Source organism: Colobus angolensis, unplaced genomic scaffold (genome assembly GCF_000951035.1).
Source record: "Colobus angolensis palliatus isolate OR3802 unplaced genomic scaffold, Cang.pa_1.0 Scaffold138, whole genome shotgun sequence".
In the NCBI taxonomy this organism is placed as follows: Eukaryota; Metazoa; Chordata; class Mammalia; order Primates; family Cercopithecidae; genus Colobus; species Colobus angolensis.
In genome coordinates this window covers 4,290,339-4,310,051 of record NW_012114466.1, presented here as the reverse complement: position 1 = coordinate 4,310,051, position 19,713 = coordinate 4,290,339, and the positions used below count along the sequence as shown (strand labels likewise).

The following is a 19,713-nucleotide window of genomic DNA, read 5'->3' as shown; positions in this document are numbered from 1 at the left end:
GGGACCTGCTCCTTGGTGTCTTGGCTGACACCCAGGTTCTCCTTGGAGCACCCTGGCCTCACTGAACTCACAGTACCCGAGGAACAACAAATAAATGTCTCTGAGAGGAAAACGGAAAGAGAAACCATCTGATAAGAGGATGAGACTTTGGAAAAGCAAACCCTTAGAACCAGAGGGAATTTTTCAAGGAGTGCTGGGCTGGGGGGACCTGGAGTCTCCCATTCTGGGTTCACTGGGCCTTTATGGGCAGGTCCAGGGCTCATTCCAGCCCCTCAGTAACCCCTCAAGGAGACCACTGAAGAAGTGGAAACAGAGAGGTTGAGTGACTTGCCCAACGTCCCACCGCTCAGCGGCCTGAGATGGAATTTAATGGGTACCCCACTTCCTGTGACTTCAGAGTCCAGGCTGTCCTCCATGGCAGACGCATGCCAGTGACCCGTGACAATGAAAGAGTGAGGCCATTTATCCAGGCCGCCCGGGCCTCAGGGACCTAGCACTTCCCCTCCCTCTGCCCGGCTTCTCATTCCCCAGGTCTGGGCATGGCTGTTGTCATTGGTATGTGAGGTGAGGCCCCTTCAGATAGCCTTTTTTTTTTTTTTTTTTTTGAGATGGAGTATCACTCTGTTACCCAGGCTGGAGTGCAGTGGCCCGATCCCGGCTCAATGCAGCCTCCACCTCCCGGGTTCAAGTGATTCTCCTACTTCACCCTCCCAAGTAGCTGGGATTACAGGCATGCGCCACCACACCTGGCTAAGTTTGTATTTTTAGTAGAGATGGTGTTTCTCCATGTTGGTCAGGCTGGTCTCGAACTCCCGATCTCAGGTGATCCTCCCGCCTCGGCCTCCCAAAGTGCTGGGATTACAGGTGTGAGCCACTGTGCCCAGCACAGATAGACCTTTCTTGATCACCCAGTTTAATCACTCCATCACCCTGCTCTGTCTTTTTCCAGGTGCTGATTATTAGCTGAAAGTGTCTTTTCTGTTTAATTCTTTGTTTACCTTATTGTCCCCCCTCCCACCCCGTCCCATATTTCTTGAGGGCAGGAGCCTCTTTGTTTTTCCATTGCCCTTCCTGGCACCCGGAACAGGGAGAGCATGTAGAGCCGTGGCTAATGGTTGTTGAATAACTCATGTGTTTATTCATTCATTCATTCCATCCATCCTCCCACCTTGTTCCATTTGGGGGAGGCACCTGCAGCCCCATCAGGATACATGACTTGCTCAAGGTCACTCCGCTGGACTGAGAGCCAGGCTGGGAGCCCAGGCGGTCTCCCTGCGGTGGATCCCGGGGCACCACTGCATAGCTCGCGTGCTGTGCTGTTTTGTGGACCAGGTGTAAACGCTTCCTAGCTCAAAGCTGTTTGTTTGTTTGGGAGATGCTGCGCCTCCTCCGTGGATCGGCTGCGCGGCGGAGAATGCTCGCCTCCTCGCACGGTGGCTAACGTGCTGCTGCGGCTCCATAAATATTAAATGGGCATTAAAAGAAGGCGCTGCGTTTCCAGTTTCCCGGATTTCTCTGAGCAGGGCCCGTTGCGAACCCCCTTTATGTGAAATGCAGCATTTCACCGCGGAGCGCCTCCGGGAGCCTTGCCGCCCGCCTTTCCCGGCTGAGTCCCTTTGGTGCAGAGCGGTTCTCCCTCGACTGCAGACTATCTGCATGCTGGCGCCTGCTCCTCTGGGGCAAAGACGGGTGGGGGGCCGTGGAACCCCTTTTCACAAGGGCTGTGCCAGCCTGGCAGCCTCCTTGCTGGGTATGCAAGGTGGGTAAGATGGAGACGGGGCAGTGACTCTTCAGTCTTCAGCTGTGCTCTCCTGACACCCAGCCTCTCCCAGGCCTCTGCTGGGCACCAGGCAAAGTCTCCAGACACTCTGTATGTCCTTCTGTTCCCTCATGGTCTCTGCATCCATCCCTCCATCCATCCGTTTCTCCCTCCCTGCCTCCATCCACCCACTAATACTATTGTTGAAGTATTTGTGATAGGCCGTGGGGTGATCATGTTATAAAAATATTAGCTAACATTTATTGACCACTCACTGTGCGCTGTGATCTGTGATCAGCAGCTTACGTGTGTCACCTCATTGAATATTCATGACTCTACAAGATAGGGACTGTTTTTCTTTCCATTTTGTAGAAGAGGAAACAGAGCCTCTGGAGGTTCAGCCGCTTGCTCAGGGTCACAGAGCTGCTGGGGGCCGGAACTGACACATGGGGTGCACAAATGGGCGGCCCAGCCCTGCCCTCAGGGGACATCCGGGCTCTTCCTGGGACCCTGAAAAGAAGGCCCCAGATCCAGGCTTCTCCGAGGAGACACCAGCATTGCTGAGAGGAAGGGTGTCAGCTTCAGCCAGCAGGAGAGGAGGGCAGAGCCAGAAGCCAGGCAGCTAGGTCTGGGGGCTCAGCCCTGCCACCTACTCTCTGTGCAACGAGACGTCACTTCTGTGGGATGTACCCTTCATCATTTGTCAAACGTGAGACGTGAGCATCAATATCTGTCTCTTATTGGTGAGCACTGCAGAGGAAGACTCTCGAAAAGTGTTGGAATTGTGTGGCTCTGAACAAGAGCATGGCCCTTGTGAGCTGTAGGCCTCCAGGTGCAAGAACCCACCGGGGCTGGCCTGTGTGGCTCAAATAGAGGCCAGACCAGTCATAGGGCCAGACCAGGCAGGGTCTTGTGGTCAAGGGATTTTATCAGAGAAGCCACCACAAGGATTTCAAGTAGGGATGTGATGCGGTCAGCTTGCATTTGAGAAATATTTGAGTTCTCCAGGGCCCGTCTGGCACCCCTAGCTCCTGGAACTGGCCCCTTGGTTCGCACTTGGCACCCTGGTACCAAGGGTGCCCAGTACTCAGGCAGCACCCACTGACAGCAGCTCCTCGATATGCAGGGATCGAATTGAACAGAATAGTGACTTTGACCATCACAGCCGAGGTGAGCTGGGCCCCTGGGACCCACCAGGCTTTGTACTCAGGATTCCTGCTTACCTCTTCATTTAACCTGCACAATCCCCGGGAGATGGCATTACTACTATCAAATCCATTGTCTTTTCTTTCTTTCTTTTTTTTTCTTGAAGCAGAGTCTTACTCTGTCATCCAGGCTGTAGTGCAGTGGTGCTATCTTGGCTCACTGCAACCTCCGCCTTCTGGTTCAAGCGATTCTCCTGCCTCAGTCTCCCAAGTAGCTGGGATTACAGTTCTGCACCACAGTGCCTGGCTAATTTTTGTATTTTTAGTGGAGAGGGGGTTTCACCATATTGGCCAGGCTGGTCTCGAACTCTTGACCTCAGGTGATCCGCCAGCCTTAGCCTCCCGAAGTGCTGGGATTACAGGTGTGAGCCACTGCACCGGGCCTCAAATCCATCTTCTAGAAGAGGAAGCTGGAGGCTCAGAGAAGTTAGGAAGTTGATTTAAGGTCACACAGCAAGTCAGCCATGCTGGGGCTTGACCCCCGTCCAGATCTGGGCAGGCCTGGCTCAGAGTATGGAGAGTCCTGGAACTTGGCATCTGGTGCTCTGAGGCCTTTCCCAGGGCTTCTGGGTGCCGGGCAGCAGTTACAGACAAGAGGGGTGCAGGTCCCTGCTCCCCAACCTACAGTTCTGTTGCGTAGCACCCGCAGGGAGAGCCAATCACTTAGAAACAACCCACAGGACCAAAAAATGGCACAAGTGTGTCCCCAGGAAAAGGGAGATTTTTTCCCCCCTTGTCTTTGCAGGTGGAGAAGAGGGATATGTGTTGGGAATCAGGAAGTGTCTTTAGGGGTCGGTGGGAGAAGGAGGATATTGCTATTTATTTCACCTTCTAGGGAGATGATCAAGATTTAAAAAAAATTAATAACCTATTTCTCCTTTGCACATAATTAAAATGTTCTCCATTCTCTAATTTTTGTCATTTTCCTAATCTAATTTGTTTTCTGACCATGTCGATTCTTCTTCCAAGCGCAAAGTAAACAGGATTTTTCTTCATTTAGCGTGTTTGCGATATGCCTATCTAGGAATAGTTTCAATGATGTTATTTTCTCCTTGGTTAAATACAGTGCAAAAGGAATCGTCGGAGGGTCTTAATGACCCAAACTGAAAACAACGACAAAAAGTCTTCAAGGCATTTCCCATTGACACAGTGTAGAAAATAATTATGAAAAGCAACGAGACAACTCGATGGTCTGAGTAACGAGGCATCGGCCATAGTGCTGTGTGTTGGGGTAGGATGGGGTCTCACTCGGGGCCTGTATTTCCAAGTTTCTACAGAGTTCCACACTGACCCCGAGGCGGGGTCGGTTGGAGGGATATTTAAGCCCAGTAAATATAAATGCAAACTGCACTTCCCAGTGAAAAAGATTCGAAAAATATCGCATATTCTCAAGCTGCAATTCAAAGATTGACGGGGTACATCAGGGTTCCTGAGATCCTCATGAGAGAGAAGGTAGTGAGGCACCAGAGGAGGTTTTTGCAAAAGGTTCCTCCTCCCTCACCATCTCTGCCCCTACCTGCACTACCACCCCTGAGCTGGTGGGTATATAACCGTCTATGTCTGGGAAACTCCCTTCGCGGGGCACCACTAAAAGATATCTTTAGATGAAATTGATGTTGAGGGAGGAATTTTCGCCCGTGCTGGCTCCACCTGCTCGGGCTTGCAGGGGTGTGGGCGTGGGGCCGTGTGGGTGTTTGGGGGTCTGTGGGGGATGGGGGAGGGTTGTAGGAGAATCCTTCTTATTTCCCAATTCTGAAAAGTAAAACTTAACTCACCTGTTTACAAAATACCAGCCATTGTCTTACCCCAGCTCCCTGTCACCCTGTAGGGTCTGGAGGATTTTGTTGAAGGAAAAAAAAAAAGCCTTAAGTATTTAAACACGTTGGGCCATGCACGCATCCGTCCACAGTGCTGTGGGTTGTTTTTTTTTTTTCTTTTCTTTTTTTTCTTGTCCCCTCCCTCCCTTCCCTTTTCTTTTTACCAAAGTATATTCATCAAACTGCTGAGTTGGAAAGATTTGTAATGAGTTTTTGAGCTGTACGACTGTGTTTTTTTTCCTCTCCCCCCGCCCTCTCCCTCTTTCTAAATCTTCATCTGACATTAAATAAAGCAAATCCCAAACAGATTAACTGTCGCACGGTTCTGCTCCGTCTCCTCAGTCTGTTTCCAGGTCTGGCGGGGGGCCGGGCTGCGGTGGCGGCAGCGGTGGGAGATGCCGGGGCGGCCAGCGGAGGTCCATGTGGCGCTCTAGGTGGGATGCCGGCGTCCTGAAGGCGGAGGCCCTGGCCCTCCTCCCCTGCGGCCTGGGCATGGCATTCTCCCAGTCCCACGTGATGGCCGCTCGGCGGCACCAGCACAGCCGGCTCATCATCGAGGTGGACGAGTACAGCTCCAATCCCACCCAGGCCTTCACCTTCTACAACATCAACCAGGGCCGCTTCCAGCCACCGCATGTGCAGATGTAAGTGGGACCTGTGGGGTGGGGGTGGGGGCGGTGACAGCCCCCTGGGGTGGGTGCATGGTCTCGGGTGCCTCTTGGTTCTGGGTGCACTGTGAACAAGCATTGAAGGTTTGTTGACTGCAGCAATTCTGGAATCCTAGGATCATCGGGGCTGTGAGTTGGGAGGGACCGGCAAGAAGTTGCAGATGGATGGCCTGTGGGCCGATTCTGGCCGCGGTCCTGTTTCACTTGGCCAGGAGCATGTTTTACAAATATTTAAAGATGAGGTGGACGCACAGAAAACTCCAGACTTCTGGCTTCACTTTATAAAACCCAAAGGCCTGGCAACCCCAGGCCCACATGTCCTCCTGGCAGCGTCTGGCGGGGGCCACATTCCAGATCCCTTTCTTGGCATTTGGGTGGCGACCCCTGGTCTGATTTACTCTCCTCATTGTACACACAGGGAGAGCGAGGCCCAGAAAGGGGAAGGGGCTCGCCACAAGCCCCATCTTGGGCTCTGTGTTTCCCCTCCCTGCCCTTCCTTTTGTCCAGACCCTGTGCTTCTCTTGTGACAGCAGAGATGCTTTTCCGAAAGGACTGGGGGATTCTGTTGTCTACCTCTTGGGGCACTAGGGGTAGACAGTGCCCCTAGTACTCAAGCAGTGAGGCCCTGGGGAGCACACAGACTCAAGACCCCCATAGGCAGCAGGAAGGCTTGTCCTGATGCCTGTGTGCGGGGCCAGTCTTTCCCATCTGGATTTCCTGAGGTCCTGGAAAGCTGTGGGTGGCTTGGGGTGGCTCCAGAGATAGTCAAGCTCCTGGCCCTGCTCTGGGTGGTTCCCTGAGTTCCTAGAACTCCCCTCCTCCTTTATACCTGTTGCTTCTCCCATGAGCCCTGCACGACAGAGCTTACCTGGTGAGGAACCAGGGGCCCAGGCCTGTGAGGTGCCCCACCCTGCTGGCAGGTGCCAGAGCTGGACTTGAACCCAGGCTTCCTGAGTCCAGCCCGGGGCTCTCCATGCTGGGCCTCCCACATTCTCAGGCTGTGATGTGTGTGGATGTTCACGCCTCTGCCTGAGAGTGGAGGCTGTTGTCCCCTCGGCTGTCGTACCTTCACCCGACCACTCTGGGTGCCCGCGCCCAAGCTGGGTCTGGATCAGGAATGACCTCTGCAGAGCAGGGAGGTGACAGCACAGGGAGGGGGGAGCTGTGACAGGGGCTGATCCAGTGCTGTAGGGCCTACGGGAAGCCCTCCTGACTGCCCAGCAGTCTGGTGCCCCAACAAGGGTCCAGGCTCTGGGCTGCCTCTGGGGCTGTGATCACCATCTTGGGGCAGCGGTGCTTGTGGAGTTCCAGCCACTGTCCCTCGGACCACTTAGAGAAGGAATTAAGGGGGTTTCCAAACCCTGGCCTGGTGGGATGTGTGTGAGGTTGCAGCCTCCCATCCCTGTGCGGCCTCCCTCAGGCCTGGCCTCTGTTGTGGGCAGAGGAGGGTACAGGGAAAGGCTCTGCAGGGCAGCAGGCTCCAGGCAGGGATTGCGGTCTTCTAGTGGCACTTACCCAGGAAAATGCTTGTCTCCGTGTGGGGCCGCAGGACTGGTGTTGCCTGTGGCTGCCTACTTTATTTTTTGGTAGATTTCTATTTGGGCTGCTGCCTCTGGGTTTCTGTTTTTGGGACCCAATTGGTGGGTTTGGGCAGGAAGGAAGTCCCCGGGCCTCAGGTCTGTGGGACTTGAGGCCTGGGAGGGGCTGCGGGGACGGGGACCTTCCCTGGCCTGAGTTTTATCTTTTGTTGGTGAGGATTATCCTCCAACTGGGTGGGTCAGAGGTGACTGAGCCTGAGGTCCCCGTAGGCCAGGCTGAACTCCTGCCTAGTGGGCAGGCAGAGAGCAGCAAGGCCTCCCAGGGCAGGTGGGGTTTGTGAGGGTCCCGGCACCACACACAGTGGGACCATGGACAGCTGTCAGTCACAGCGCCCCTGCCTGGGTCAGGCACACACTCAGGGAGCTCCTAGTCTGAGAAAAGAGCCAGGGAAACAGGAAGACAGGGAGTGGGGGCTGAGGAGGTGCTTCCCAGTTTCAAGGGATCCAGGAAGGACCTCCTGGACCTCCTGGAGAACTAGATAATTTCTAGGTTGAGGCCAGAGCAGGAGGAATAGACACAGCAGGTCGGGAGGGGGTGTGAGGAGGAAGTGGACCAGGCAGAAGCGGTGGCAGGGTCGGAGCCTGCAGGTGGCTAGAAGACGGGGGTCTCTGAGAACTGCAGGGAGGCCCAGCTGGGCAGGCAGCGGGAATGGGGGGTGAGCAGGAGACACCACAGGCCCCTGCAGGCTGGGCTGCGTCCTGAGGGAGGGTGGTGAATGACGGAATGAGAAGAGGTGATCTACCCCATTGAACTGAGCCACCCGGGGCCATTCATTCTTTTGTTGAGTCATTCATTTATTCACGCATTTGGGATGTCTGTGAGCTGCTGAGTTTCTCAGTGTTTAGGACCTTGGGCACTGAGCTTGCCTGCTTGGATGGGGGTCATGCTGCTTGGTGCCTCAGTTTCCCCAATCTGGAGCTGGCTACTCCAGGTGGAGGGACCACATGTTCCCCTGAAATTCCCCTTGCCGTGCTACCCTCCTCGGTTGGCACATGTGCTCTGCACAGCTCAGAAAGCTGGTCCTCCCCACCGTGACGCTAGTCCACGCATTCTCAGTGGAGGAGACAGCACCTCCAAGGGGTGAAAACTGGTTCTTAGGGGGTGAAAAAAATGCTGCGCACAGTAATACTGGGGATGAAGTAGTTAAATCCTGGTAGAGAAGGCCCAGTGAGCAGCAAGCATTCAGCATTGGTAGCACATGCCAGGCCTGGTGAGAGGCTTGGGACCCAGCAGTGATCGAAGGCACCCCTGCCTGGGCTGAGCTTACATCTAGTGGATGGCAGGCAGTTAGCAGATGGTCATGAAAGCGTGTGATGCTGGTGATGGTAAGTGCTATGGAGAAGGAACTTAGCTGGGGAGCTGGAGTAGGCCCCGTGAGGATTTACACCTGGCCTGCCCCACCCCATCCTGGACTGCTCTGCACCACCACCTCGGGCAGTGGGGCGAGTTCCCGGCTCCTGCTGGCTCTGGAGCTCCGAGGCAGCTGGGGTTTGGGTGGGGCCCTGGAGAGAGCGTGCTCTGAGCTCCAGCTTTGAAACACAACTTTGCACACAGCTGGGTAAAGCCAGGATGGGCACAGGGATGGGGGGCTTCTGCCTGCCACTGCCCCTTCATTCAGCCTCTACACCCCCAGCTCAGAAGCATGCAGGCTGCTGGAGGTGGCTGAATGGATTTCCATGGCGAGTCGGCTGCTCCCTCCCAGGAGCGGTGGGGGGATGGCTGCCACTTTCTGACATGTGATTTGTTGCCACTCTAGCTTTGTCTCCAGGGTGAGGGAGCGAGGGGGCCTTATTTAATAAATCCACAATTTGTATTTAATAACAACAGTGACAGTCCAAACATGGCCTCTGATTGAGTCCTGTGATTTATGCCGTTGCCCCCAGAGACCCTGCTGGTGACGAGGCCGCCTTTGCTTGGGTAATGAATCTCTGGAGCTGGGCCTCTGGATTGTGAGCAAGGCTGAAGACTCCTTGCCCTGGCGACTGAGCAACCCTGTGGGGGTCTCAGGAGGCCCCTCTAGGCCCAGCCCTTCTGCCCTGGGTGGGCAGGCGGACCACTGACCTGGTGGTCAGTGAGAAGGCAAGAGTGAGTGTTGGGGGACAGGGTTAGCCTGGAGCTCTCATGTAGGTCCCCAGGACCATGGCATCAGGCACAGCAACCCCTCTCTGACCTTTACAAGGCGTTATGGCAGAGACTTGAGTCATCGCTTAAAGACCCTTCAAGCCCCTCAGGCATGCGCCGGGTCCTTGAAGCTATAGCAGAGTGGGATGGGAGGCCACAGCTGCACGCCAGGCCTGGAGTAGCCCCTTCGTGCCTTGTTCCTGGCCTTTCCTGCTGTCCCAGGATGGTGTGGACCCCCTCTCTACAGATGAGGATGCTGAGGCTTTGGAAGGTGAGCGTGGGGAGCTGGGACTCCCACCCAGTGCCGTGTGGCTCCTTGGCCTATCCACACACTGAGAGGCTCCTGGAGACATGGAGCTCAGCCTGGAGTGCAGGGAGGGGGACAAGGAGCAAAGCAAGTGGGGAGGACTCACATCCCGGCACCGCCTGGCTCTCAAGTCTCATTCTCCATCCCTGTCCTGCTGGGCAACAGATACAGTGGCTGCTTCCGGTTTCTTAAACGTTCCAGTCTTCCTCCTGCCTCAGGTCTTTGCACATGCTGTTCCCTCTGATCCCAACACTTTGCCCTATGAGCACTGACTCCTCCTTCAGATCTCACCCAGGTGTCACCACCTCAGGGAAGTCTTCCCTGCTCCAGCTCTAGGTGCTCAGTGCTGGGCCTGGTGGCGCACGCTTAGTGGAACCTGATTCAGTCTGTGCTGATACATTCGTTTGTGGGAGGATTTCCCAAGCATCTCTCCCCTCCACGAGCATGGGGCTGCATGTCTGGTGCCTAGCACAGGGAACAGGAAGCAGGAAAGAGATGAGAGTGAGAACGGGACAGGTGGCAAGACTCAGGAGGAGTGTCAGGGATCACGGAGGGCTTTCTGTGGGGGTGGGGGTGGCATAATCCCTGGGCGTGGAGGACCAGCTGCACTGTAGCCTCTGTGGAGTGGGCCACTTTAGGAAGAGGGACCAGCAAGAGCAGAGGCCAGGAGGTGAAGAAGGACAGGCGTGGGGACGCCAGAGGGTCCTGTGGCCAGGGTCCCCTTGGATCCATTGCTTTGTGGGAAGACCACTGGGCAAGGGGTCGGGGCAGTTGTTGTGTGATGCTGATCCAGATAGTCATTGCTCTTCCGCAGGCCTCAGTTTCCCCATTTGTAAAATGAGAGGAAGGAGCCAGAGGTCCTTTCCTACTAAAACACCATGGCTGATGCCCAGTCACATGGCTGGACGAGTTGTTGGAAGCTGTCCCTGCCTGGACCTTCAGAGCACCCCATTTCTGCAGGAATAGGGTTAGGAGGGGTAACAACCTCTGCTTCTCATGCCTCTCTGGGCTTTTGGCACCAGGAACTGCACTTCCACAGAACCAGTGGCTTATGGGAGGGAAAGAACCGAGAGCAGGATGCAGAGCGCACTGCAGGGATATTGGCATCAGAGCTCCAGCTGTGAAGGTCGGTTAAGTTCTCACAACATGACAAAGAGGGAGTCGCTCGTCCCCACCCTATGGAGCAGGGCTGGAGGCTGGTGGGGTCCAGGGGCACAGCGAGGAGGAGGTCACTGAGCTGGAGTGCCAGCCTGGGGTCTGGTGTCGCAGGCCGTGTTCTCTCCTCTGTATTGTTCCTGCTGCCAGGAATCCCATAGGAAGATCGGTATAGGCTGGGGAGAGCTGGAGATGGGTGTCAGGTCTCAGAGCCAGCCCAGTAGGCAGAAGGTTTGGGGAAGTTGAGTTTGGCTCCAAGAAACAAGAAGCCTTTGCTTCCACGTCTTATCTCTGGTCCCTGCAGAATGTCACTGAGAAAGAACCATTTTGTACTTTTTTTTTTTGATCACAGAGTGTTGAGATTAGATGCCCAGATTCCTGTTGTGAAGTCCTGGGTTCAAATTCCACCCTTTAACTTAGTAGCTGGGAGCTTGGGCGCGGACTAACTTTTCATTGTCATTGCAAGTATCAGAAACACAACTGAAGTTGCCTTAAGGATGAAAAGGAGTCTGCTGGCCCATATTAAGAATTTCAAGTTTGGGTCTAGCTTCAGGTATAGCTGGATCTTCAAATGATGCCCCCTTGTTCACTGTCCCTTTCTGTCTCTCTTTCTCTATATATACACATTTTGTTGTTGTTGTTAATTTTTTTTTTTTTTTTGATACAGTCTCACTCTGTTGCCCAGGCTGGAGTTCAGTGGTGTGATCTCAGCTCACTGTAACTTCCACCTCCCAGGTTCAAGCAATTCTCCTGTCTCAGCCTCCTGAGTAGCTGGGACTACAGGTGCACACCACCACGCCCAGCTAATTTTTTTATTTTTAGTAGAGACAACGTTTCACCATGTTGACCAGGCTGGTCTTGAACTCCTTTCCTCAAGTAATCCGCCCGCCTTGGCCTCCCAAAGTGCTGGGATTACAGGCGTGAGCCATTGTGCCTGGCCTCCTTCTCCATGTTTTGACTCTTTTTGCTCTTTCCTTCATTTGCAAACATAGTCAGGGTTTCTGGATCTTCACACCAGTGGCCTCTGTGGGTGTCCTGACCGCAGACGTATCCTTATACCAAGCAGGTGCCTGGCATTTAGAAGCATTCGGTAAGATTTGTCCATAGGTTGATTGAATGAAATGAAGTCCAGCCTGGTAATAGTCCAGCCTGGTGTGAGTTCTGGAGCCAAAAACCAGTTTCAAATTTCAGCTGCACCAGCTCCTGTAGCTAAAATCATGGACAAGTCAGCCTTTTCTGAGCCTCAGTTTGCTCACCTGTAAAATGGGGCTACCCATAGTACCCTGTTTAGATGGTCATTGTGAGGGTGAAGAGAGCGACTGCCTGTAACATGCCCAGCACATAATGAGCTCTTGATGCGTGGGCATCATTGAATCATTATTGTTGTTGTTATTTCAAAGTCGAGCATTTGTTTCAATCCAAATAGCTGGGGGACTGTGCTGGGAAATGAGAGTCTGTTTCTTTCTCTGGGGATGACTAGGTCTGCATCTTCGCTGTGCTCCAGAAGCCTCGGGGTGCAGGGAAATAAGAGTGGAGTTAATTAAAGAGCTCTGGCTCCAGTAGCAGGCCCAGCCCAACCAGAGCCCTGAGAACCACACTGCTCTTGGCTGGCTGGTGGCGGGCGGGAGCTGAGGCCCATTCAGGGCTCCTCTGCTAGGCAGGGCTCTGGGGACGGTAGACTGTCAGGGTCCCAGCAGCTCGGTGATGGCATTATGCTCCCTGTCTCTCCTTTCTTCATCTCTCTTTGTCTCTTTGACGTCATCTTTGTCACCTTGTGACATCTTCAAAACCTCAGAGACACAGAGAGAGAGACACACACACACACACACACACACAAAGGGGGGAAAGAGAGAGAGAGAGAAAGGGAGAAGGGAGAGAAAGGGAGGAGGTAGAAAGGGAGGAGATAGAAAGGGAGGAGAGAGAGAAAGGAAGGAGAGAGAGAAGGGGAAGAGAGAAAGATAAAGGGAGGAGAGGTAGACAAAGGGAGGAGAGAGAAAGGGAGAAGAGAGAGAGAAAGGGAGGAGAGAGAGAGAAAAGGAGGAGAGAGAGAAAGAGAGAAAGGAAGGAGAGAGAGAAGGGGAAGAGAGAAAGATAAAGGGAGGAGAGATAGACAAAGGGAGGAGAGAAAGGGAGGAGAGAGGGAGGAGAGAGAGAGAAAGGAGAGAGAAAGAGGAGAGAGAGAAAGGGAGGAGAGAAAGGGAGGAGAGAGAGAAAGGGAGGAGAGAGAAAGGGAGGAGAGAGAGGAAGTGAGGAGATAGAAAGGAAGGAGAGAGAAAGGGAGGGGAGAGAGGGAGGAGAGAGAAAGGGAGGAGGGGGGAGAGATAGAGAGAGAGAGAGAGAGAGAGAGAGAAAGAATATGAATGAATGAATTTGATCGGCTCACTTGAGTTCCTGTGCCAGGCCAGTAGCCCAGTAGCAATTGGCTGCCCTTGGTCTGCTCAGCTGTGTGTGTGTGTGGCCGGGGCGGGGCCGGGGGGGGGGGGGCGGCGGCAGGGTGTGTAGGTCACATCAACTGTCTGTCATGGGGAGTGGGGGTCACTGGGGGCCCCAGAGGACAGAGGAGTGGTGGGAATTCCTGGGAAGGAGATTTCAGTTTCCAGACCAGCTCAGACACTGCCCCGATGGAAGCTTCCAGGAGACTCCAGGCCAGGTTAGGGCCTTCTCTGGGCCCTGTCCCCTCTGCTGCCCTGTCAAAGGTGCTGGCTGTATTGACATCGTCTGGCCAAGGCTGCTGCCGCCCTCAGTCCCTGGGCTCGTCGTGAGTAGGGGTCAGCCTGGTTCATCCCTGTGGCCCTCCGTTGAGCTCAGGGCTGGCACAGGGTAGTCATTCGGGATGTGTTGCATTCAATGAATGAGTCAATGAGTGAATGGAGGACACGAGGAAGAGCTCCTAGCGTCGTCATCGGATTCATTTCATTTTCCTCCCAGTCTGGCCCAGCTCTGACTTGCTGGGATACCGGCCTAACAACCCCCAGGAAGGGGCCCCGGGTGCGCGCTCCCGCCGCGGCATCATGGTGGGGAGAGGCTGGCTCGGCGCCTGCGGCTGCGGCGGATGGAGCGCGCTAGTGCGCCCTGCAAATTAGCATGCTGAACCCACGTCTCTCGTAAGGTGTTAATTAAATTTCTTCGAAGTATATTGTCTGAAAAAAAAAAAAGGATAATTAGAAAGATGTCTTTAAAAGTATTTATGTAACTGATATGGCACCGCTTTTGGTTTGCCGCATAATTAGATTTAAACACAACTCCTCGAGCGGCATACTCATTTGGAGAGAGCTGCTTGTTGAAATGTCATTGCGTTGTTTTTAAGAGTTTTGAGCCTGGTAAAACCATTCAACTGGGGAGGCAACGTGTAGTGGAGACAGCACTGGATGGGGAGCTGCGGTCTTAGCTAGCCCACGGGGAGCCGGGAGCCGGGGTCTTAGCCCACTTCCACATTTCTGCACTGGAGTGCCCAGGACCGCTTGCTCAGCCTGGCTGGATCTTGGCATCCTCGTCTGTCAAACGAGAGGGCCACGATGGGCTCCTGAGGCACAAGAATCTACATTTATGCCACTTTTTAAAATGTTATTTTTGCTTAGTGAAGTAGCTTCGTTTTACAGATGTGCAGACCGAGGCTGTGCAAAGCCTGGTCTTCTGACTCCAGGAGTGTTTTCTGACACAGCCCTGGAAGGCCCTTGGTCTAGAAATGATCACACTGTCTTGCAGTTTTGAAAAATGCACACCTTGCCTTTAGGGTCTTTATTTCTCCTGAAACTCCCCCTCCCATGCAGCTCTCCTGCGATGGCCGACGCGCCCCGCACAGCCCGGGCAGTCGTCCTCATCGCCCACCCGTAGGCTTTATTCCATGCGGTTTCAGTGGGGGCCATAGTGCCCCCAGGGGGTAAAATCTGGTGCTTGGGGAGTCAAAAAAACGTCTTGCTCTTCTGTCTAAAGTAGATGTGGACAGGAGGTACCTAAACACACGTAGGGCATCTCAGTGGTGCTAAAACTTCATGGGAGGGAGGTGAGTAGGGGAAATAAAAGACAGCTTGAAGTCTCCTGTGGGGGTGATCATGAACAAAAGGTTGGTAGCTGTGCAGCACCTCAACTCGGAGGGCAGATGCTCGCTGTACCCGCTTCGCACTCCCTTTAACCCTCACTACAGCCCCCACAACCCGACGTTTCCATGTTACAGACAGGGAAACTGAGGCTCAGGTGCCAAACATGCTTTGCCTGGCTAGAGATGAGGCAAGTCAGGATTCGGGCTGCGGTGGGCCCCTGGGAAGGTTGGGTGTCCAGTCCCTGGTCTGGTGGATCTGAACAGGATTGACGGGGCTGTGAACTGTGGTGGAGGAGGCTGCAGACGCACCACCAGCACGCTCATGGCTCCATGGCCTCCTGACCCCCAGTCTCATCTCTCCCCACAGGGTGGACCCGGTGCCTCACGATGCCCCCAAGCCTCCGGGCTACACCCGCTTCGTCTGTGTCTCTGACACCCATTCGAGGACGGACCCCATTCAGATGCCGTACGGCGACGTGCTGATCCACGCTGGGGACTTCACCGAACTGGGGCTCCCGAGCGAGGTGAAGAAGTTCAACGAGTGGCTGGGTAGGTCCCTCCTGCCCCGGGTGGGCGGCTGTGCTGAGCAGGAAGGGGGCTCCCGCCATCTCCCGAGGCTGCCTCCCAGCCTTTCCCTCCTGCTCTGCCCGGGTCCCCTCCTTGGCCTATGCCTGCCTGGTCATCCTCCCTGACCTCTCAGACCAGGTGCCCCTTTCTCCCATCCACCTTGGACCTCCCCTCCTCCAGCATCTGTCTTGGTTGTGACTTTCCATTTGTTTGTGGGAATTGTTTTTTGGCTGGAAGACCCCCTCCAAAAGGGACTTTGCTCGTGTCTTTGTCCATTTGAGTGTCCAGGCCCTGGTGCCTGGCAAAGGTAGGGCCTCAATACATAATTGATGAATGAGGCCGGGTGCAGTGACTTATGCCTGTAATCCCAGCATTTTGGAAGGCCAAGGCTGATGGATCACCTGAGATCAGCAGTTCAAGACCAGCCTGGCCAACATGGTGAAACCTCATCTCCACTAAGACTACAAAAATTAGCTGGGTGTGGTGGCGGGCATCTGTAATCTCAGCTACATGGGAGGCTGAGGCAGGAGAATCACTTGAACCTGGGAGGCAGAGGTTGCAGTGAGCTGAGATCACTCCACTGCACTCCAGCCTGGGCAGCAGAGCGAGACTCTGTCTCAAAAGAAAAGAAATTGATGAATGAATGAATGAATGAATGGCTGAGTGGGTGAATGAATGAATGAATGAATGACATGGAGAATGGTGGTGCCAGGGTAGGTGCTCAGCTGGTTCGCCCTAGCTCAGCCACCCACTGCCATGGAGATGGTTTCTCCAGGGGCCAGATGTGGGCAGCTGCTGGTCTCGGCAGCAGAGCCCTTTCTTATGCACTGCACCATGGTGGGTGATGATTTATAAGCACATCCCCTGGGTTTTGTCTTTGTGCTTTTTTTCTAAGATAAGAAAAAAAACTGGGGGACCCCCTGGGAAAACTCGCTTGCCTTGGAATCCAGAGAAACCTCACAGTGAGGCGTCTCTGTCCCCACCCGGGGAAGACAGATGGACGGCCCCTGTGCAGCCCAGCACCCAGGCCTGCTGCCGTGGAGGCGTGGGTGCAGGGCCGCTCACCTTTCTGCGCAGCCCCACGTAGCTGCCAGACGGTCCCTTACGCCTCCTCAGGGGCGTCCCGCTGTGCTGTTGGCTGGGACTGCGCGAGCAGAGGGCCAGGAGTGAGGCAGGGCAGCCGCGGCGAGCCAGGGGCCCGACTCTGCCAGGCGAGACAAATATTTACAAGCAAGGCCTTCCCTTCTGTTTGGCAGGCAGAGGGCTTTAAATATTGATTTTTCAAACGGGAAATTCTAATCAAAGGCCCTGTTTGGGCTGCAGGAAGTGCAGGCCGGGGGAGAGGGCTCCTGCAGGCCTGCTCTGCGATTCTCACCTTGCCCACACTGGTTCCAGGTCTGGGCTGCCTCTCAGGAGGGGCCCCTTCCCCGAGGGAGGCTGCTTGTCCCATCTGCTGTGGGTTTCAAAAGACAGGAGGTTGCACTTGGTGGAGTCAAGAGGTCGTTTTCAAGGCAGAGAGGCTGGAGTCGCTGTGGGTCAAGCCCCCACTGTGTGCCAGGCACAGGGTGGCAGTCTCTTATCACCTCTGCCTTGTTGAATTTGGGAACGGTTATCTGAGGTGGCTACCATTTGCGTCCCTATTTGACAGAGGAGAATGGAGGTTCTGAAGGGTGAGGACTGTCTCTCACACACAGCCTGGCCTTCCAGGTGCATCCCATCATGGGTGGAAAGTGTGAACTCATAACTTGTAAAGGGGTCTTCCTTTTACGAAAGGTTCTTTCCCTCAGGCCTCGCCCCTTTGCTGCCTGGAAGTGTTTGCAGATGTCAGGGCCCTCACTCAAGGAGGAATGGGCTTCAGACTGAGGAAGGAGGAGCATTTGCTTGCCAGTGACAGCATGAATAGAAGCCCATTTGCAGCTGGTATTTTGGGAACTCACCCACTACACAAAGCAAGACCCCTTGGTTGGCCGGTGGTTCAGGTCCCCGGAGTTTGGTGATCATGGCTGAGAGATGGACTGTGTGCCTATTTGGTGCATTTGGACAGGGGCATTTTTCTATAAAGCTCTAGTTTACTGAACATTTAGTATGTGCTGGGTGCTGTTCTGTACCCTTCGCATATATTAGTAACTCATTCAATCTTACTGACAATGAGGCAGGAACTATTATCCTTCCCATTTTACAGAGGAGAAAACCAAGACCCAGAGAAGTGAAGTCACTTATGCAAAGTCACACAGCTTGTAAATGGCAGAACTGGGCAGTTGGACCTCAGTGCTGAACTCTTGGTATAGCTCTGTGTTGCCTCTCCTTTTTGAGGTGAAGCCTCCCTAATTGGAAGTAAGGGTGTGGACGATGCTGTTTGGAGTCTGGATCTGCTTTCTGCTTGGGTGACCGCAGCAGTCACGTGGCCCCTCTGGGCCTCATTTTAAATGGAGGCAGTCAGGCTCTCCTGCCTCGCGTCCCTCTAAGGGTTGTTTTGAGGCTGTGTTGGAATGGAGGAAAGAATCACTTTGTAAGCTGTAAAGTACTGTGTACCCGTTATGATTGCCCCCATGAACTGGCGTCTCCAGATCTGGGCTCCCCTGGGTAGGAGTGGGGTGTTAGGAGGAAGACATTGGACCTGAACCTTGAGGTTGAGTTGGCAGGGAAGGTGGTGGAACAACACGTGTGTTACAGCGTGTGGAGTTCCTGAGAGATATGGACGTGTGGTCTCAGCTAGCAACAGTCCTCCCAACAACGGACACAGAGAAAAAGAGACTGGAAGGAAACATTCTGTCATCCTATTGCTGAGCCTCACTGAGAGCCCACAAGGTGCCAGGTGTGTCACAAGTCCTGGGGTAACAGTAGGCCAAGAGCACGCAGGGCCCCACTCAGCCTGATGAGGGGGGACTGTGGCTCCGTACATATGAGGGTGGCACGGGAGCTGTTCATTTTTTTAGTATATGTGCTGCCGAAGCGAGCACGGGAGCTGTTCATTAGAGAGAGCTACGGGGTCTGTCAGGGACCCACCTGGGGGCATGTGGTGGTGGCCATTCAGCTGGGTGGGCACGGAAGGCCTCCCTGAGGAGGGAATGTTGGGCCAGGCCTGAGGGTGAGAATGAGGCAGCCTCGTGCAGCTCTGGGCAGGACCCATTCCAGGCAGAGGACGTGGAGGCTGCAGGGGCCCTGAGGTGGGAGCAGAGAGTACTGGGAGCATTGAGAAGTGGGAGAGGCAGGGCAGCGGGGCAGGCACTGGTCCACACAGGCCTCCTGGGTCAGGGACTGGAGTGTGGGGCTGATCCTAAGGGCAGGGGGAGCTTTGGGAAGGTTTAGGCCATGATGGATTGTAGAACCAGAGTGTGCCGGGAGAGGGCTAAAGCTCCAGAATGTTCCAGAATCGATGTCTGGATGGTGGGGTCATGGGGTTTTACCTTCTTCTTTAGGGTTGTCTGTCATTCTCTCTCTGTCTGATTTTCTGTGGGAGAGGGGTGTGTTTCTCTGGTAATTTCAAACAAAGGCAGTGCTACTGGGCGACTGGTGCCAAGTGTGTCCCAGGAGGGGGTGGGACAGCGCTGGGCCTTGGGTCAGTCCTGGCGTCATCCAGCCAGTCAAGGGTCTCCATGAGCCCCTTCCCCAGCCAACAGGGCGGGAGATCTTTGCACACCCACCTCATCACCTTGCCCCCCTCGCCCACCCGCTGGCTCAGCCCTTTCTCCTGGATGAGAAAGTTAGAGATTTGAAATTCACAACCTGCTCCTTCCCTGTTCAATGATCTCATGGAAAGCATCTAAAATCATATTCTGGGAGCCGCCTCCAGACAAACAGGAGGAGATTTAAAAAATTAATAAAGACCCATCATGTAAGACAAGACAAGGCACCTAACCGGGCTCTGTCCTGCGGAGTCTAACTCGCTGTGAGGTGCGTTGCTCTCGGCTCGGCTGTGACTGGTGTCCTTGCGTTGCCTGTTTGCAGGCTTCTGTCTGGGTCTGAGTTGGTTGGAGGGGGCCGGGTTGGGATGAAAGAGTCCCTCTGAACAGCCCCTCTTTCCCCTTGGCCATTAATATCCCAAATGTATTCATGAATTAGAAGCGGCAGCTTGATTTGTAAATGTCAAGTAAGCAGCTAAAAAATTGATAAGGACATGTTCTCCAGCTATGAAGAGTGAACGCGAAAGCAAAACTTGCTGAAAATGACAAAGAATGCGCAGGTGGCTCCTTGCTCCTCACCAGCCACAGGGAGCTCACAGCTGGACGGATCAGTCAGCGGTACCAGTGCAGGGAGGTGGGGTGGCTGGAGGCCAGGCAGCTGTCTTCACCCCTGTTTCCTTCTCTTCTTTGCTGTGTGACCTCAGTCCAGTCTCTCAACCTCTCTGTGCCTCACCTGTAGAACGGGGAGAATTGTTTTCGTGCCGTAGGGCTGTGGGGGAGGGTTGATGAATAATATTCCCATGCAGCGCTTCGCCCAGTCCGGGCACCACGGGAGCCCTGTCATTGTGAAACG

The 19,713-nt window shown here is 54.4% G+C and overlaps 1 protein-coding gene across 3 annotated transcripts in view; it reads left to right on the top strand.

Annotated features, from left to right (window-relative positions):
* Window positions 1-19,713, top strand: part of MPPED1 (metallophosphoesterase domain containing 1) — a 93,526-nt gene that overhangs the window by 3,756 nt on the left and 70,057 nt on the right. For all 3 annotated transcript variants that reach the window (XM_011934788.1, XM_011934787.1, XM_011934789.1), the window contains 2 exons: window positions 5,124-5,425; window positions 15,038-15,219. In XM_011934788.1, the coding sequence (XP_011790178.1) occupies window positions 5,202-5,425; window positions 15,038-15,219 (406 nt within the window). In that variant the 5' untranslated portion in view covers window positions 5,124-5,201. The remainder of the gene's footprint in view (window positions 1-5,123; window positions 5,426-15,037; window positions 15,220-19,713) is intronic.